This window comes from Podarcis melisellensis, assembly GCF_964234715.1.
Source record: "Podarcis melisellensis genome assembly, chromosome: 11".
In the NCBI taxonomy this organism is placed as follows: domain Eukaryota; kingdom Metazoa; phylum Chordata; class Lepidosauria; order Squamata; family Lacertidae; genus Podarcis; species Podarcis melisellensis.
Genome location: NC_138543.1, coordinates 29209543 through 29229539, shown reverse-complemented (window position 1 = coordinate 29229539; position 19997 = coordinate 29209543). Strand labels below are relative to the sequence as shown.

The 19997-nt window shown below is 42.5% G+C and overlaps 1 protein-coding gene across 4 annotated transcripts in view; it reads left to right on the top strand.

Moving 5' to 3' along the window:
- The first annotated feature begins 5149 nt into the window (after positions 1 to 5149).
- ADGRV1 (adhesion G protein-coupled receptor V1) overlaps positions 5150 to 19997 on the top strand; it is a 242414-nt gene continuing 227566 nt past the window's right edge. For 3 of the 4 annotated variants that reach the window (XM_081930116.1, XM_081930119.1, XM_081930120.1), the window contains exons 1-4: positions 5150 to 5219; positions 15164 to 15348; positions 15819 to 15968; positions 19525 to 19620. In XM_081930116.1, the coding sequence (XP_081786242.1) occupies positions 5198 to 5219; positions 15164 to 15348; positions 15819 to 15968; positions 19525 to 19620 (453 nt within the window). In that variant the 5' untranslated portion in view covers positions 5150 to 5197. Of the gene's footprint in view, positions 5220 to 6083; positions 6129 to 15163; positions 15349 to 15818; positions 15969 to 19524; positions 19621 to 19997 lie in introns of those variants that run through there. The other variant, XM_081930117.1, reaches the window with a different exon arrangement.

Genomic DNA, 19997 nt, shown 5'->3' with positions numbered 1-19997 from the left:
AAGTTAATAAATAACTTCATGTGAAACACACACACCAAGAATTAATTTTAAAACACTTAAGAAGTTTGTTATGTATGTCCCCTTTAAGAGTGTATGCATGCATCCACACACATAGCTCATGTACGATTTCACAAGATCTCTCTCCTCCCACCACAACCCCATACTTCACAAACCACAGTGCTTAGCAGGTCCTTCTAACCCTCTGAACAGGCTTTTCTGGGGAGGGTACAGGGGGCTGGAGAGAAAGCTTGGCTGAGCAAGCTGCCTTTTGCTTACATTACCTTTGGATACAACCCAAAGTATTTAAACTGCAATAAAGACATACATAGAAATATTAAGTAACTGACACCTTGACATCCTGTCAAGGGCATCCAAAATTGCCACGTTTGGTAGCTGACTTGCTGCACCTCAAGGCAGGGCTGACTTCACTGCCCATTTGTAGATGCAGATGTTTTGCTGATTAAAAGTAGGCAGTAACGCTTCTGAGGACCAGTTGCTGGGAAGAGAGTGCTCTTGTGCTCAGGTAGAGCTTGTGGGTTTCTCATAGCAGTGGAGAACCTTGGTCTCAAATTTCAGTGGCACTCTGGACAACGCCAAAATTTAGCACCCTCCTGCCTCTCACCTTCTATTATACATCATCGATGTGACGCCGCCTGCAGTGTCCCCAAGGATGTGTGCCCATTGTGACTGAACCAGTCACACTCCCCTAAATCCATCCCTGCTCAAAGGTATCTGGTTGGCTACGATGAGAGCAGGATGATGGACCAGATGGGTCATTGACCTGATTCAGCAGGTGCTTCTTATCTTCTTATATTATTATGTGCCATCTCCACTCAGTTTGCTTAGTTTAAACACTAACCCCTGCATGTAGCAATTAGGCTTTGTTCTCAGAATCCAATGAATGCATATTTTATCCTGGTGCTAAGCAAAGATTTCTTTAAGATATTTCTGCTGCTGAAATGTCACTTGATGGAAATGCTAAAGGAGGAAGGGGTTATCTATTCTCCTTCTTTCGTTTCTCTTCTAAAGTTTAAAAGAAGTTGGGCAGAATCATCTGTTTGCAAAATTGATTAATTGGTTGTGAACTGCCCTGTGATCTTCGGATGAAGGGTTGCATATAATAATAATAATAATAATAATAATAATAATAATAATAATAATAATAATAATGTATTTACTCAAATGTCATGCACACCTTTTTTGGCCAAATTATGTCTTGAAAATTAGGGTCCACATTAGATTTGATGGAGCATTTAAATTTGCTAGCAAATGCTTTTTTGGTTTCAAGGTTTTGAAAATTGAGGTCCACATTAGATCCGTGTCAATATGGTAATACTATTAATAATAATATATCGAACATTCACGTTTGTATTTGCTACTACCCTGTATTGATGTTTAACCACTTTGGAGATAGCAGAGAAAATGTAACAGGTGGGAAAGAAGCAATTATTGCTAAATCCTCTCCACTGTCTGGTAAGTGGCCATTGCTATTATTCTTTGACCATTACAGTCTCACTGTGGAAATCTGTTTGTGGTTGGCAGTGTTGTGAATTCTTCTTCTCATTCTTTGCAAATAGTTACAACATAAAACTTCCAAAGAGCTTGGGAACAACATGCCCTTTCCTCACCATTATATGGGTTATTGTGACAAGTGTCTAAGAACTTAACACAAAACAATCCATTGTATTTATGAAACATTCTCTTTGTAAAATGTCCACTGTGCTCATATTCTGAACTGTGCTATCCTTCAGAACCCTTATTTACAAATTCCCTTGTCTTCATTGGGAAAATTTCTTTGATATCTAGCATGTAACTTTCCTTTGATATTGGGCACATAACTTTCCTGCCAGGTCTTTCACAACAAAGACAAGTTATTTCAATAATCTCTGCCAATCAAGTCAAGAAACTGCCTGCTGTATAATATTCAAGCCACCCAAATACCCTTCTTGACAGAGGAACATCTCTTACTTTTCATCATCAGAACTCCCTACAAAACACTTTCCTTTTAATAATTTGTCATTTAACATTTATCACTACTGTATTGTGAAATCTGCACATATCATGTTGTGGGCTATATCACCAGTTTCTTGGGAGCCCATAGTTATCAATGCACAGAACATGGCTGGTCACTCATAACTATACAGGGCTGGCAGTGACTTTTGGATTGCTTTCCACAACCTTGGTACCTTCACGCAAAGCGATGTATATTGGCATATAGTTGTTCTGTGTTTGGTGTTCATGCTCTCATAAGACCCCCTGGGATGAAATTCAATGGCACCCTTCTTTTCGACCACCCGCACTCTGCTTCACAGGATCTTACACCAACTTTTTGGTACAATGCCAAGGCTTGTGAAGTTGTGCTGGAAAAGCAGTCGCTGCACACAACCCTGTGGTCTTTTTTTATTATTATTACTTAGCACATAACCTATTAAGATCAAGCAGTGTTAGTCACTCTTTCCTTCTCTAAGCTCCTTTCCTCCGCCCACGTTTTTCTTTCAAGTCCCCCTTGTCTTCTGTCTTCATTCATGCCATGCCAGTAAAAGGAAAAAGGCAAGACTTGAAAACAAACAAACAAACTGGAGGCCGCTGCTGCTGCTTTCAGTTGTGTTTTGTCCTCCTCTGAGGCATTTTTCAAAGTGTGCAGCCCAGCACAAAGAAAGAAAGTGAATGTCTAACCACACAATTAGGACCTATTCTTGCTATATCTTCTGTATTAACAACAAATTTCTTTTAAAGGTGAAATCAAAGCTGAGCTGGAGAGGACATATTTTAAAGCAAGATGAAACCATCTAATTTTCACCCTCAAGATCTGTAGAGGTTTAAACCACTATTCAGGCAGTATGTGGAGTCTTCAGGAATGGCTTTGGAGTGCCTTGTGTCAGGCAGCAATAACCTTTCAGACAGAAGGGCAGGAAGAAGAGGTTGGGGGATGATAGTGACAGGCTCCTGTTAACGCTGACCAGGCCTTGTCTGACATAAAGCAGTTGTCCATCTCAGAAAAGCAGCAATGTAGTAGAAAAACCACTGTAAACACGGGCACTGTGCCTCAATAAGCAAAGAGAAAAATAAAATTGTCATCATGAGGCTGCATGTAGTATTGCTACTATTATCACCAGGAATAATAAAACTCACTGAATTTGAGGAACTTGGCAGAAAACCAACACTTAGCAAAAAGAGTCTTGTCAATTTAATTTTCCTTTGCTGGACCAGTTGCAGTATAAATGCACTCACTCACAACGACATACTATTGATAAAAATGTTGTGTATGTCTCAATAAACATTAAGATCAGCCTGATACTTTCAAGACAACAACTGGAGAAGCCTCAGACACTTTGTATCATCACATTGTTTTTAAGTGGAGAATGTGTGTTCCCAGTCTCCGTTTAAAAGTCCTAACATGTTTTTTAATGGCATAAACTTTTAAATTTTGTTTTGTTTTTTAGGGAAGGGATTACACAATATGAAAGCAGAGGTGGTTGCCAGAGTTTTGCAGGCAGCCATCAAAGCAAAAATTAAATTGCAAACTTTGCAATCTAACATCCACTATTTCTTTTTGTCAGGTTTCTTAATTGCTTTTTCAATGATACACCTTTTGCATAAGGTCACAAAAGAGAAATTCAATAAAACAAGAAATACAAAAACAAACAACTCCCCTCATGCCAGAAGCCATTCAGTTTTTTTTCTGATCCAGCCGGGCCCATACCTGTCTCACAGCTGTATCCCATATGATGAATGAAATAGTCCATTGGTCAGGGGTGCCAACTTGAATAAAATATTGGGCATGGGGGCTTTCCAGGTAAGCCCCACCCTGCATAATCGATCACAAGACACGAACACATACACACCATTTGAATGGCAGTGCCCCTCAACTTTGGGGAGCTGAAGGGACTTTGGGCTCTTGGCTCCTATGCCACTGACTGAACTACCTTGCCGGAGAACCACATTTTCCTTAGGTGGAAAGTAACACTTAAAAAGAAAGAAAGAAAGAAAGAAAGAAAGAAAGAAAGAAAGAAAGAAAGAAAGAAAGAAAGAAAGAAAGAGAGGTTCCTGGAACTAAAGTCAACTCCTGAAAGTGGTACCTTGTTTCTCAAATGCCTTGGTTCTCAAACAACTTGGAACCCAAACACTGCAAACTTGAAAGTAAGTGTTCCTTTGCAAACTGTTTTTGGAAGCTGAACATGCTCCATAAGAGTGTTACGCTTCCGATTTGTGTGCCACACTTCCATTTTTGAGAGCCGTGCTTCCGTTTTGAGTGTCATGCTGAAATCTATCTGTTTTTGCTATTTGAGTTTTTGGTTTTGCGGCTCTTTTTGTTTTGTTTTTGTGACTGAACCCAGTTCAGCTACTGATTGTGTGCCTGCAGTACATGGTTTATTGCTTTCATTTTATGGATCAATGGTCTCGTTAGATAGTCAAATTCATGTTAAATTGCTGTTTTAAGGGTTGTTTTTAAAAGTCTGGAATGGATTAATCCATTTTGCATTACTTTCTGTGGGAAAGTGTGCCTTGGTTTTGGAACGCTTTGGTTTTGGAACAAACTTACGGAACAGATTAAGTTTGAGAACCAAGGTAACACTGTATCTGGAGTCTCTGCAACACGCACACACACTAATACTGGTGGTCAGGGATGCCAACTTGAATAAAATATTGGGGGGTCCCAATAAGCCCTCCCCTGCATAATTGAACACATGACGCAGTGCATGCACACCATTTGAATGGCAATGAATAGTTGACTCCTATATTGGTGGTACTTTTATTTTGCAATAATAATAATAATACTGTCACTTGGCAAGACCTGAGGGAACACTCTGCACATGCTCAAGCGCCCTCTTCTTTCCTAGATGGCTCCCTCTTCCAGGGCTGCTGCTGAATCCCAGGCTCAGCTCATTCCCAATCAAGAAGCCTTGCCGCCGTCGGCGCGAGGGAGAGTGACTCTTCTTCCCGCCTCGCCTGCGGCCAGTCCCCTCAGGAAGGGGCCGCGGGGTGGGTGGCCCCCTTTGTCTCCTCCCAGCCGCCGCGAGAGCTGAGAGGACGACGAAGAGGAGGTGGAGGAGGAGGAGGTGAGCGTCCAGGCTGCAACGCGCCCGGGCGCCGTCGGAGGGCTGGCCATGACGGGACGCGGCGGCATGCCGGCGTGAGTGACAGGGCGCGAGCGAGCGGGCGGCTGGCGAGCGAGCAGCGAGTCCACGGGACGCCCATGTCCACATCCCCGGGTCCAGGTAGGTAGGTAGGGCTCCCGGCCGGCCGTGGGAAAGTTGCCCTCCTTTCGCTGCGCTCGCAGCACCTGTTGCTGCCGGCGAGCTCTTCTCCTCAGCATTTTCCCTCAGCGTTTTCCCGCTCATCTTTCCCTTCGCGCTGCACCCGGGAAAGGGTCCCGCCTCGCTGCCGCCTGGGAGCCTCTTACTTGGGAGTAAGCGGGCTTTCTCGGGTTTCCTTCGCAGGGGACGGTCCCGGGGCTCAGGGCGCCGCCACGAAACCCGCAGCGCCTCAGTCCCCCTTTCGCCATTGCTTTCAATGGGTTGCGCTTTTTCCTTGGGAGCAAAGCAGAGGCGCTGCCTCACTGCCTCAATTCTCATCTCTCTCTCTCTTTTAACGCTTTTCCATGTCTCTGCCTTGTAAAAGAGTCCTTTTTGGGGGTGGGGGTGGGGGAAATAACCATTCGAAGCGATGGTTTTGCATTGCTAGCTGTAAAACAATAACTTAAAGTCAATGCAAAACTACCCCCCCCCCTTATTTCTAAGAATGGTTTGCTCGGCTTTAAAAAGTGCCATTGCTTTGCATGGGGATTGGGCAGGCTTCTTTCGTGGGTGGCATCCGACGCATTCCTACCCAGAGTAGACCCTCTGAAATCAAGGGGCTTAGGTTAGTCAAGGCGAGCTGAAGTCCATTCGTTTTAGTTAGCTCGGCTTCTTTGGCTACAATCCATAATGTTTAATTATACATTACTCAGATGTGGAACTTCAGCCCTCCTGTTGCTTTAGGTCCCTCCTGCCATGTAAAGACACCCCCTACATGCTATGATAAGGATTTGTGGGGGAACATGTGCTTTATACATAGAGATCGTAGAATTGTAGAGGTGGAAGGGACCCTGAGGATCATCTAGCAACGCAGGAATATGCAACAAGCAGGTGAATAATAAATATAGAACAAAGAGCATCTACAGATGAAATTCTTCCTCATTTTCACATGTAATTTCCATTCTTATCTAGAATGCAACAAGTCAGAAACAAGGTATTAGCCTGGAAATGCTGAGAAATAAATCATTTACACAGAGATCAAGAACATGATGTTAAGTGACTGTAAGGTCACTATATACACTATAGGACTGTAAGGTCCTATATACACTTACCTGAGAGTAAGTCAATGAGCTCATTGGGGCTTACTTCTGAGTGAGCGTGTACAGGACTGTGCTGTAGGTTTCAGTGGAAAAAAGGCATGTGCTTAACCCCCTTGAATGAAATTAATGAGCATGTAGTCCAGTACTGTGCATTTTTACTTTGAAGTAAGTTCCACTTAGGTCAGTGAGACTTACTCTCCAGTAAATGTCCATGAGACTGGAGCCTTGTAATCCTATGCCTACTTGCTAAGAAGTCCCATTGTGTACCAGACTACCAGGTACTTTGAACGAAATATTGTTTAAAGTTGTTGTCAAATGTCTATGATTCAGTCAGTAATTCTTTCACAAATTTGTACCTTAAGTTGTGAAATAAATGTCTTATCCACAATGACTTGGGCTTATCATGTTTCACTTTCCATATGATAATAGATTTGAACGATATGATAACTGACACAAATCATGGTGTTAAAGTTGCCATTGACTTAAAAAGGGAGTAAGGGTTTTTATTAGTGTTAGCAAAATTTCTGGTTTTGAGTGCTACAACTTTGGTCAGAAATTGCAAGTACAACTGAGGGCAGATGACAACCTTTGGAAGTTGTGCATGGGTTAGAGTGAGCCTAATAAAATGTAAGCCTTAGTTAAGAATTGTGCACTTTCAGGTATGGAACAAATGTGGACAAGATTATAAGTACTTTTGACCTGTTTTTTAAAAGCAAAAAAAAGCAACCACATTCTAACTTCATCAGTAAAAGAAATGAGACTCAAAGAGCATTTAGGTCAGGCTGAATTGTGGCCAGCAAATGTATATAGAAAATATTTCCTTCAGTCTTGCAGGGCTAATGTTACTCAACTGGAGATGTTGGGAGCCAATGTCATTTAATGTCATAAAGCCCACCAATTTATGAAGAAATGTGAACATGTGATATTGTTTAGAGAGCTTATCAGATACACTTCAGTTACATTACTTGTATCCCATTACTTAGTTGAAAGTAGCTACTTGGGTGAGTAGAGTTAAATGTCTCTTGGCTTGTCAAGATGTACACAAATGGGATTTGTGGAATTATTCATCTCTTAAATTACTGGTTATAAAATTTTGAGAAATAATTGCAAAAATTTTCATAATTAGTATTGCTTCCACTGTTCAAATTCCTGTTGAGTCAAGGTATACAATTGTTCAAGAAGAAGAAATAATGAACTTGTTAAGCCTTGTACTGTGCTGAATCCAAATACTGATTTGTGCAGAGTCCAAATCACTGGACACATGTGTAGGTTTACATATGTGAGCACTTCTTACCTATTTCAGTAGCACTCCTACCACTTCTGAACCGATTTAGATTTATTCTATTTTTTAGGTAAGGCTCAAACCAAGATAGGGGATGTAGTATATCATAAATAGTTACACTGAGAACATTACCTCTGTTTACATTTGAACACCTGACTGTCCAATTCAAGTTATATACCAGATAAGAATTTATTTATTTTTTTCAACTCTTCTGTCGAAAGTAGACTTTGAGGGATATAGAGACAAACAGCTTTTTATTCTAAAGCTAAACACCACTTCTATAAAGCGGAGGGACTGTCAAATCAGGTAACTGCAGAGATCATTGTGCTACCATAATCCAAATGAAGACACTCTATGTAAATAAAGCTACACATACATAAACAATCCAATTCCTGGATGTCCTTGCATGAGAAATTCAGCAGTGTGAAAATCTTTGTTGTGCTTCTTCAGGAAAAGTGGAATTCAGGTTAAGAAGGCTTGAATGCCTGAGAGCTCATTTTATATTAAAAAGTGCTAAAAATCCTATGGCTGCTGCATAAATGGAGTAATAATAGCACATTTGGTCAAGCACTTGCAAAGTGCACTGAAACTTGTAAAGACGGTTTCAGTACATCAGCCAGTTCATATGTGAAATAAATTTATTTACACAGTAAATGGTGCTGCTGCATTCCTGTGACAATGCAGAATAGGGTGATGTGTTGTATACACACAACCTCTTTGATTGCTGCAGGTCTTGAATATAGCAAAGGGAATAACAGACGTCCCTGAGCTGAAGTATGCTAGATATTGGAGGGTGAGGAGAAATATGCTCCATCATGTTCAATTACATTAAAATCTGTTTGTGACCCTGCCGCTCATTGGATTCAAGAAGCTGGCCTCCTTTTCCCCAGTTGCTGCTCCTAGGCTGATCTTGCACTGCTTTAGTGGGGATTTAACATGGCTCTAATTCAGCCATCTGCTATAGATTTGGCAGACCAAAGCAATCTGAAGTATCGGTCAGAGCTTTCTCACATGTTTGAAAGTTGAGGGAAGGGACTACCTTTCTGAATAGATTTTGAATCCTTCTCAGCAAGACAATGGTGCAGAGAAGTGGGGGGAGAAAAATGCATGTAATTCCCATGAAGCCAGAGCCACACTGTCTGCCCTTAGCGGTCCTGAAAGGCAATTAGCATTTCAACCAGCCAATTTGGTTACATGCAATGAAGTACTTGGGGGTTTGTAATTTGCTTTCCTCAGCTTGGTGCTGTTGAGAACTAACCCTTGTGTAATCCTCTCAAAGTACTTTTCTTTCCAGCATGGTTATTGTTGCCGGTCTTAAATAACTCTAACCAACAAAGAGGGTTCCTTGTCTTGAACTCTAGGGGTGCCATGGGGCTGGGAAAGCAAAATACTTAACTAATAAGTGAATGATTATAATGATTAAATAGTGGTTATTAAATGGTGGCTCAATAAAGCTTTTAAAAAAATCAGTACTCAGGGCAAGATAATAATGGGGATGTCTTCCAGTCACATTTTTTCAAGGCTGTATTTCCTTTAGTTAGTATCTGGTCAGGGTGTTGTGCTCTTGAGACTTCAAATCAGAACTGGACAAATGTGGAAATGTCCTTTGTACAGGAGATAAGAGAAGAGGCGAATATCTACTTTCATCAAAAGGATGGAAACGTAGAATAGATTTCTGTGTGCATTCTATGAAAATCTGGAAGGAATATTTTTTGTGTAATGAAAGCATGATGGAATAAAAATGGATATGCTACTGTAATGTTGAGTAACCCTAGAACTCTCGAATACAATTGTATAACATTTAAAATATAATTGCATGCTGCCAGACTAGGCTGAGTAATGTAGTGTGATGTTTGGTAAGCACATGAATATACAGGGTGGTTTTTATGTGTTTGTTCCTTTGGAAGGAGCCACCATGCTGAGTAATATTAATTCTTTTGAAAGTTAATCCTGTGCTGTCTTTTTCTGATGCTTAAATTCCTGTGTGGTGCAGGATCACTGCATAAAATGGTTTTTTTGGGTGGAGTGGAGTGGTACTGTAGCCTCCTTTTACCCATCCTAAGGTGAAGTCTTACAACTGCTGGAAAGGGTATCCCAAAGGTATCCCCACCTCCCATTTTAACAGCAGAGGAGAGCCAGAGTGATCTGCCTGATTTATCTCACAAGGGATGCCACAGCAGTCTCTGCAGGTACAGCCTCAGAGGAGCTGGAATGGCCAAAAAGCAGGGTATAAATATGCTGAGTAAGTACATTTACAGTACAATGCTGCCTGTTGTTAAACTTTCCTTATAGAAGCTAGAATGGCACATGCCTCTGAATGAGGCAGAATTATTGTATTCTGTTATAAGCAAATCTGTTGAAATTGTGACAGAACAGAAGTAGCCATCAAAACCTTTTTCCATTCCTGGACTTTCAATTCTGCTGTAATCCATAAGACAAGTTTTTATTTCAGGCACATTTTATCAACTACTATTTGGACAGTCATGGATGGCTAATGTGAATGGTGTGTTATTTTTCTCATTCAAAAACACAGTTACCTCCACCTTCATGAAAAAACTGCACCACAGACACAGCCAGTTGTCATCTAATGTTAACAAGAGTACATGATTTCAAACAGCTCATATCAGCTTTTATATATCTCCATCCAGCTGTTATATAATGTTTTCAACTGAGGGTGAGAAAGCTTATGCCCTATAACCACATATGTAGTGGTTAACAGTGGGAACTGTGAAGGCTTCTGTGTTTGCAGTTTGTAATGTGTGAAGTCATCTTTCATCAAAGTCAGCTGACTATGACAAATGCCTACCAAGATAATGTCCATAATAATGTACAGTGAGGTGTTAAGTTATAAAACTTGCGTAATTTTGACCTGAGCATTTGAAACCTGCATTATTATTATTTTTTTGGGGGGGGACATTTGGATTTTGTTTTTTTGCTTCATTTCCCTTGCAGTTATAATGAAAGGAGTCATCCTTTGCACCTAGTTCAGTGTTGTTCATTTTTGTTTCCTTCAAGTGAAAAAGCTGAAGGTGATCTAGGAAAAAGACATATGGTTTTCCATGGACAACTTGCAGGTGAATGAGAGAGTCTACAGCCTGTGCTGGTTTTGCAATTGCTCCTGTCAGCCATGTGGATGGGTATTTTGTTTATTTATGTTATACATGTTCAGCCCATCAACCCAAAGGTTCCTAGGGTGGCTAGGGGATCAGTACAGTTACTTAAATCACGGAAGAGGACTGGATCTGGCTGGTGGCCTGGATCCTGACATCTCCCAACTCCAGTGGACTACTTTGACAGGTGGGTGGTTCACCCCTGTCAGTCACCTGCATAGGGGAAAGGATTAAGAACTTTGCTTCAGGATAAGAACGGAAATTGTGCTCTGGCGGCACGGCAGCAGCAGGAGGAGGCCCCATTAGCTAAAGTGGTGCTTCAGGTTAAGTACAGTTTCAGGTTAAGAACAGACCTCCAGAACAAATTAAGTACTTTACCCGAGGTACCACTGTATACTTCTGACCAGCAGTGGCTGCAAATCCCTCTTCTTTTGCCTGGCTGTTTGACTTCATGTGCTCTTATTTTTTTAAAAAAACTGTTTTAATGTACTGTATTTCAAATTGTTATGATCCGTCCTGGGACTTGGGAATGAAAGGCAGGTAATAAATCACATTACTACTACTACTACTACTACTACTACTTTTATTACTACTACTACTTCAATCCAGTTTGCAAATGAAGTGTTTCCCTTTACACTTCGCTGCAGCAGCCACCACTGCCTCTGCCCTCCCCCCACTTCTTTTGCAGTTTCAAATCTGGAGGGCCACAGGCTCTTCATTCTAAGGTGGTTGATTATCCTAAGGGGATAAGTATTGGGGGGGGGGATCTCCTTCTTCCTTTGTCCATTCCAAAAATTGGTTCTCTCTCTCTCTCTATATATATATAGTGGGAGAGAGAAACTTTGAAAAAACAAAAAACCTCCACAGCTGTAGAGATGCATTCTCTTCAAAAGGGGAATGAGGAGCATAGTTCTACCCTATTGGGTCTCTTTGTGCAATGGGTTGGTTTTCATTTCCACTGTGCGAGACCCTACTTTGTATCGTAGCCATTCACTTATATAAGCAAAAGTAAAAAGGTGCTGTCAGAGTCAGGGCAGTGTCAAACCTTAGAGCAGAGGTGGGTGCCTTTAGTCCTTCAGATGGTGTTTGACCCAGTTCTGATCAACCCCTGCTAGCATGGCGAATTAACTGGGATGTTGGGGCTTGTAGGCCAGGAACAGCTGGAGAGCCACTCTTTCTCCAGTCCTGCTCTAGAGCATGATGGAATGTTGAGTGATAGACATGGGACTTGCACAATGTACATGATTTCTGAAGAACATTGCACTAGTTCCAGTCCATAATTGCAGAAACAATTTTCATCATTCATCATAGTAATTTTCTGCTGGGGTGAGTTAATCATGATATTACTGGGTACAACAGAGAGTTCTAAATCTTATGAATCTATCTGTCCTCTTCCTCAAGCAACGCTTTCGTAGTTTGTCCTTTAGCGAATGCTGAATGAGTTGATACATTCTCTTTCATTGGGAAATCAACTAAATCTATTCTTTGGATTGAATAGTACAACCTAATTGTTAATAACAGTGACAGCATTGAACATTCTGTTCCAGGGGACAGCTACTATTAAAATCAGATTGAAGTTCTGTGTATTTAATATGCCATTAATGACCAAATCAAAGCTTAATCTGAACCAGTGTTACTCTCAGAACCTTTTTTTTTATTTAAAAAATAATAATAATCAGAGTTTCTCTTTGGAATATGCGACATGCTGGGTGCAGGGGGACGGTAATAATGAAACACTATGCCTGTTTTCTGCCAAAGGAGACATAAAAAAATCCAAGAAATGTATTTCATGCTCAGACTGAAATAAGTCCCACTGAGGGACTCAGCTACAAAATTAGAAGCATTCTTTTACATCCTCCATGAGAAAAGTTGTTGCAAGATAATTTTTATTTTAATATCTGTTCTCAGTTCATTTGAAGGCAAACAGTGCATGTAAAAATGGAGAGAGTTATTATTTTCATTTCAAAGAACAGAATTGTGTATATGAACTAATTTATATGCTTAACTATTTTATGATATTGGGTGATACTTGCAAGACATTTTTCTGTTTGTCCAAATGTTATTTTTAAAAACATCCCTGGCTGAAATGATTTTGTGAAGCAATTGTTTGAAAGGTTGTTTTAATATACTTTTTTGTAAAAGCAATTTATTGTACAAATAGATGTAATAAGGAAGAATTCTTGCTAGGTGAATAATTGATGATATGATTATGAGACTTCTCTTGTTCCACAGGAGTAACTTTATAGTTTCAGAATGCCCCTTAGCAGAGGTAATAGAATTCAAGTAACTCTAAACGCTGTTACCTTGCTCCGTAAGGATCATATTTTCGGGATTATTTACTTGAGGCACACACCGTGGGAAGATGCTTGCTTAGTCTATACCAAGGTAACTGCCATAGTTAAAAGGTCAACAGCACCCTTAGTTCATAATGGATCACACCTGTATTTGTAAAGCGAGAGGTTGCTTCAGAGTTTACAAAAAGTACGCAAAGATGTTCATGTTGAAGTTGTACACTTGGTAAAACATTTGTGCTCTGGGGGCAGAACCAATATGGAAATCACTTGGCAAGTTTGAAATAAGCTACATTTATTAATACTCATTAAAACGATGTACTGAGGATTTCAGTTCCAGCAAAACTATCAGGATTGTTTTGATTTCCCCTCCCCTTTTTAACCCTGTTATTTGCTTTCTAAGTTCTTTCGATTCATCTCCGCAAAATATTGCATTTTAAAATTGTTGAGTACTAATAAGCATTGATTCTATGACTCCTCAAGAAGGTGTGATGCTTTAGGAACAACTAGGTTGATGTCACCAGTTGGTCTAGCATTGCATCTCAGACTGTGTTGCTTACCAGTGTTGCACAAATAGAGATTAGAAGTATACTCCCAGATATTTATTTACTCCCCACACCAACACTGTGAGCCCCCCCCCCCGGATCACCAAGCACTCTCCATTATAGTTTTTTTGGTGAAATATGAAGGAGTGTCTCCACTTGCATCACCCACTGAGGTTCAGCTCCAAGGGCCTTCTGGCAATTTCCCCACTGTGAGAAATGAAGTTACAGGGAACCAGGCAGAGGGCCTTCTCAATAGTGGCACCCACCCTGTGGAACACCCTCCCATCACATGTCAAACTGATAAACAACTATATGATTTTTAGAAGTCATCTGAATGCAGCTCTGTTCAGGGACGTTTTTAATGGTTGATGTTTTATTGTGTTTTTAATATTTTGCTAGGAGTTGCCCTGAGTGGCTGGGGCAAACCAGCCAGATGGGCAGCATAAACCGGTCCATCCATCCACCCATCCCCTACTGTCCCTTTTACATGTTAGGGGCATCACTGGGGGAGGCTACCTATCTAACACAGGATAAGGTAAAACAGACTCTGCTATGGATATGTCCTCTAAATGCATGGGTGTTGGGGAAGTGATAGTGTGTGTGTTGTGGGGATCAGGTCAGTAGATGCAGCCCTTCTCTCCCCGTCATGCAGTTGTTTGAAGGACAGTGCCCAAGTAGGGCTTAGGTCTACCGCTGATCAATTTTATTTTCTCGCTTATTTGGAGCATTTCAACACACCTTAGCTCATTGCTATGTGTGCATTGGATTCCAGGTTTAGGCTGCATACTATGCTCACTCAGTAGGACTTCTTTTTGTGTAGATAAACATAGGACTGTGCTGTTAGTAGCTTAACTGTAACCTGTGTGTATATAAAAAAAACTGCAACAATTGGTTTAGATTCTTGCTGTTGTGGATTTGTAGCGTTTTACTCTGCAGAATTTTAGTATGCTAGTGGAACATGCAGTCAAGAGTGTGGACTTCTCATTGTCATCCCAGAGAGACTTTGGCTGTGTACACATTACCAGCTTAAGTGCAGCTAGGTGGTTCTTTTTCTCAGTTCAAATTGAGGGTGTCTTAAGGGGAAATGCATCAAACAGCAATATTTCATAATAAATAGCAAGAAAGATATGGATAATGGCTAACTGCTGTGTATACACTGCTTCCCCAAACAGCAGTTAGGGTCACAGTAATGGGAGTGTGTAAACAGCCTTTGTGGCTGTGAGTGGACACCCACAGAGGGCAAGCTGTTTTCAAGGAACTAAGCCCATAAATTGACATTGGCTTTTCTTTTGCCTTTTTTGGTGTTGGGTAGAACCCTGACGTTTCTCAGTCAGAACTGCAAGCTTTTGCAAAGCTCCTTTGTAATGCTCTGTTTTTAAAAGAACTGCACCAGAAGTGCTCCAATGTCCAGCACACCTCAGGATATGTTTCAGTCAGGAAATCTCAGTAGTTGCTGTCAAATCTAGAGATGTCCGGGGAAACTGGCCAGAACTGAAGCACAAATATGACTTCAGTAGGCCCGTTAGTTTTGCCTTGTTGAAGCATGATGTAAAAACACTTAACATATCCACGTTTGTGTTTCTGTCCTCTCTTTTCAGGGATGCCCTCTGCCTGTTCACTAGTTACATTCCTTTTAGCACTTTCCATCAGTTTCATCTCTGGAGAAACAGAAGTAAAGTTCACCGGACAAACAGAATTTATTGTTAATGAAACATCTACCACAGTTATACGTCTAGTTATTGAACGAACAGGGGAACCAGTGAATGTTACAGCAATTGTAGCGGTAAGAAATGTAGCTAATCTGCTTTTTTGTTATATCAAAGTTATACACTGAGCATTAGCTACAATAAAAACAAACAAACAAGCAAACCAGATGACTGTTTTTGGATGGAGTGGGCATATCCATTTGTTCTTGGAAAACCGGGGAGAAAATTGGTTCTTTACTAGATTGAGGAGCAGCACAAACATCGGATGTTCTACCCCACAGCTGGAGGCAGTATACCTCTGAATGCTAATTGTTGAGAATTGCAGGTGGGGATAATTCTGCTGCAGTCAGGTTCTGTTGGCAGGCTTCCCATAGGCATCTGGTTGGCTTCAGACTAGATGGTCCATTGGCTTGATCCAGCAGGCACTTCTTGCAATCTTATATAGGAAATGTACTATTGCAGCAATAAAGTTGCTTGTTTTAATAATGGCACAGGATATGCATTGGAGCAGAAGTATTTAACTGTTTCTGTTGTGTGCAAATTGCAGATTCACGGTGAAAATACAGGTGACTTTTTTGACACCTACGCAGCAGCATACATATCTGAGGCAGAAACAAACCGAACTGTGTACATTTCTGTGTGTGACGATGACCTTCCAGAGGCAGACGAGACATTCATATTTTATCTGACATTACAGGTAGGCACTAATTTTTCTGACTAAGCTGAGGTACGTGTGTTGCCTTAGTGGAGGAAGAGCTGCTCCTTCCCATGTTGTTGGTCTAGGCCAGTGTTTCCCAACGTTGGGTCTCCAGCTGCTTTTGGACTACAATTCCCATCATCCCTGACCACTGGTCTTGCTAGTTAGGGATGATGGGAGTTGTAGTCCAAAAGCAGCTGGAGACCCAAGGTTGGGAAACACTGGTCTAGGCAAGCCATCACCACCCTGAGGCCCTCCAGGTGTTTTGAACTACAACTCTTAGTGCCAGACAGTTCCTGATGGGAGTTGTAGTCCAGGGCTCCTGGATAGCAAAGACTGATTGAGCAAAGGTTCTTCAACATTTTAGGTATGCTTCAATGTTTTAAAACTTTGCTTAGGTTTTGAAGTGAAAGGAAGAAGGAAATACATCCATATAGAGAGTTGGGGAACAAGGCAACAAGCTTCACATCTGAAAATATAGGCTTTAGTGAAGGGGCAGGATCCATTAAAATGTAAATAAATAATCTAAAACATATACATAATGACTCCTGGAATTATTTTTGAATATTGTTGTGATTTTCATGAAATGTATCAGCAAGTAGAGCTGTTTAAAAGTTAGTTTTCAGATACTTGCCATCTGTAAACTTATCAGTCACTACTGACTAGACACAGGTCTCCTTCCCTTGTAGTCTGGTCCTCCTTTTAAAAGAGTCGTTCATTATTTTGTTAAGTGAAATGGTTATTTGATATTTTTGTGTTTGAACTTGTAATAATGTCTTTCATTTATTATTGATGATTGACATTTTATGGGTGAGCCTCTGAACATTCACAATATTTCCAGCCACGTTCTCTAGGAGATGTTCCCGGGCTCTTCTAAGCAAATAATTTCAATATAGAAGCACATATTGTATAGCAGCTTAAAATTGCTGAGATGGTGTGATGTCGCGGACTGTTCACAAATGGCTTAGGGAAATTTTCAGTAGTGGAATGTACTTGTTGAGAAGCAAATAAAAAGTTGTTTTCCTGGGTGGGTTTAAAACTTCAGGCAGATCCTGGGGGAGCAGGTAGTGGGAGCTGTGTGGGGCAGGCTGAGGGCCTAAGTGGGAAGAGGTCTTAGGAAGTATGAAATAGATAGACAAGAAACCCACAGGCAAGGTTACTGAAGAAAGCTGACAAAGTAATATGCTGCAGAATAAGAATTTGAGAGAAAGACTAACTGTAAGAAACCATTAAGCAGGTGAATTTTTTCCTACCATTTAACTCATTGCCAGAGGCGAGTTTAGGGCAGTGAGACCAGTTCCGCCGCACTGGGTGCCGAGCCTAGGGGGCGCTGCAGGGCATTGCAGCTATGACATAGTGAATTGAGCAGAATGGAAGGCAAGAGGCGGAGGCGCACCAAATTTTGGCCTTGCACAGGGTGCCTGTCCTTGCCCAGAAGCATTTCACTGTGCCAGGCAGCTGTTATAGGAGACAACTGTATCACCCTGAGGCAGTGGTGGTGGGAGCTGATTTTACTCACTTGTTATTGTCTAACTTCCTGGCTAGTGTGTCTAATCCATTGTTAGTCTTCCATAATAATGTTCTACAATAATGCAGCAATTGCAAAATCTACCTTTCTATGTGCCCCTCTCCTTTGAGGTAGATGACGTTGCTAAGAGGATCATCTTGGTCAGTTTTAGAATATTTCTTGCTTCTTGCCCCCCCCCCCGCCTTTTCCCTGTTGTTGTTCGGATTTGCATTTTTAATGAAGACAGGTCACTGAGACAGCTTCCACTATATTTCAAACATGGAAGCAATCCTCATTGTTTTCTCATTTGCCTTTTCTCCCCGTCCGCTGTGCATTACAAATAGCAAGTCCCTATGATTTATGAATACAGTGGTGCCCCGCTAGACGAATGCCTCGCAAGACGAAAAACCCGCAAGACGAAAGGGTTTTTCGGTTTTTGCGACGCTTCGCTAGACGATTTTCCCTATGGGCTTGCATCGCAAGACGAAAGCCCATAGGGAAATCTCGGGGACCTTTTTTTAAATGCTGGCGGTGGGGAGCAAAGCCTTCCCCCCCCTCCGGACTTCAGAAGAGGTCCAGGAAGGCCGGCGGGGGCGAAAGGCTTTGCTCCCCACCGCCAGCATTTTAAAAGCGGTCCGGGATAGCAGGGAAGCGCTTCCCGCTATCCCGGACAGCTTTTGAAGGCAGGCAGGGGGGGCAAAGACTTTTGCCCCCCCTGCCTGCCTAACCGGGGGCTTTTAAATCGCCCCGGGACTGTCCGGGGCGATTTAAAAGCCCCCGGACGGCTTTTGAAGCCTCCCCCCCGCCCGGCTTCGGGGCATCATCCCGATGCCGGGCGGTGGGGCAGGAACGCCTCCCCCAGCCGCCCGGCATCGGAACGATGTCCCGAAGCCGGGCGGCCGGGCGGGAAAGCCTCCCCCCCCGCCCGGCTTCGGGGCATCGTCCCGATGCCGGGCGGTGGGGCAGGAACGCCTCCCCCAGCCGCCCGGCATCGGGGCATCGTCCCGATGCCGGGCGGTGGGGCAGGAACGCCTCCCCCAGCCGCCCGGCATCGGGGCATCGTCCCGATGCCGGGCGGTGGGGCAGGAAAGCCTCCCCCCCCCGCCCGGCTTCGGGGCATCGTCCCGATGCCGGGCGGTGGGGCAGGAACGCCTCCCCCCCCGCCCGGCTTCGGGGCATCGTCCCGATGCCGGGCGGTGGGGCAGGAACGCCTCCCCCAGCCGCCCGGCTTCGGGGCATCGTCCCGATGCCGGGCGGTGGGGCAGGAAAGCCTCCCCCAGCCGCCCGGCATCGGAACGATGTCCCGAAGCCGGGCGGCCGGGCGGGAAAGCCTTTGTCCCCCCTGCCTGCCTTCCCAGGGGCTTTTAAATCGCCCCGGACAGCGGAGAAGTCCTCCGCTGTCCCGGGCGATTTTAAAATGCCGCCCGCCAGAAGAGGTCGGGGGAAGGCTTTTTCCATAGGAACGCATTAATTGATTTTCAATGCATTCCTATGGAAAACCGTGCATCGCAAGACGAAAAACTCGCAAGACGAAGAGACTTGCGGAACGAATTAATTTCGTCTTGCGAGGCACCACTGTACTGTACAGTGAACATGTTATACAAAGATTTTTCATAATGTCAGCGTTCCTTTGTTTTATTCTGGTTCAAGATCATCACCAATGGACCTAAAAAGATTCCCAAACTCCAGATTCTTGGGTGAGGGTGGGGAACAGATGCTTCTCATGTAGCTCCTTATTGCTATGGTATCATTAATATTGTCAAGCTATGATTAATGATCTCCGAAGTTTGTGTCAAACACTTTGTTGTTTAACCAGACTGAGTCTATAGAATTTGTATCCCATGAAAAGTTAGTGCTTTTGGAGCCTTCAGTTGACTTGAATACCTTTCCTTGGAATGTGTCATTAAAGAGAAATTCCTTTACCCTGAAAATAAACACTTTATTGAATACAGGGCCTTACTGAAACCTCCTTCCACCATGTATAGATTAACTGGTCCATTTACAGTGCACCGTTTTAATTTTCCATATTGTGTGCCTTGTTTGTTCTAGAATCCACCTCCAGGAGTAAAGCTTGGGTTGCCCAGAGCTGTATCTGTAACTATTTTATCAAATGACAATGCCTTTGGAATCATTTCTTTTGATATGGTATGTTTTCATCTTCTGTACCTTTTGCTACTTGAAATTGAATGATGGGTATATTTATCAGATGAACAATATAGACATCAGTGGGAAAATGGACATCTTCTTGGGCACCTGTGACATAGTGGTTAATGAGTGAGAGTTCAGCTCTCTCCGCAGGCATAAATGCCATAGGTTCCTTTAGGTAAACTACTTTCTTTCATCCGTGGTTCCTTTACCTTAACCCCATTCTGCCTCATAATAATCAGTTCAAGAAATCTATCCAGTGAAGGGTTTTGAGACTGCTCAAGTGATCAGCACATTTAAAAGCCCTTGGTGTGAAGACGTTACTTTTGCTACTTAACTGAGCAGGTTGTAGAGATGTGTCAAAGCAGCCTGTGTGT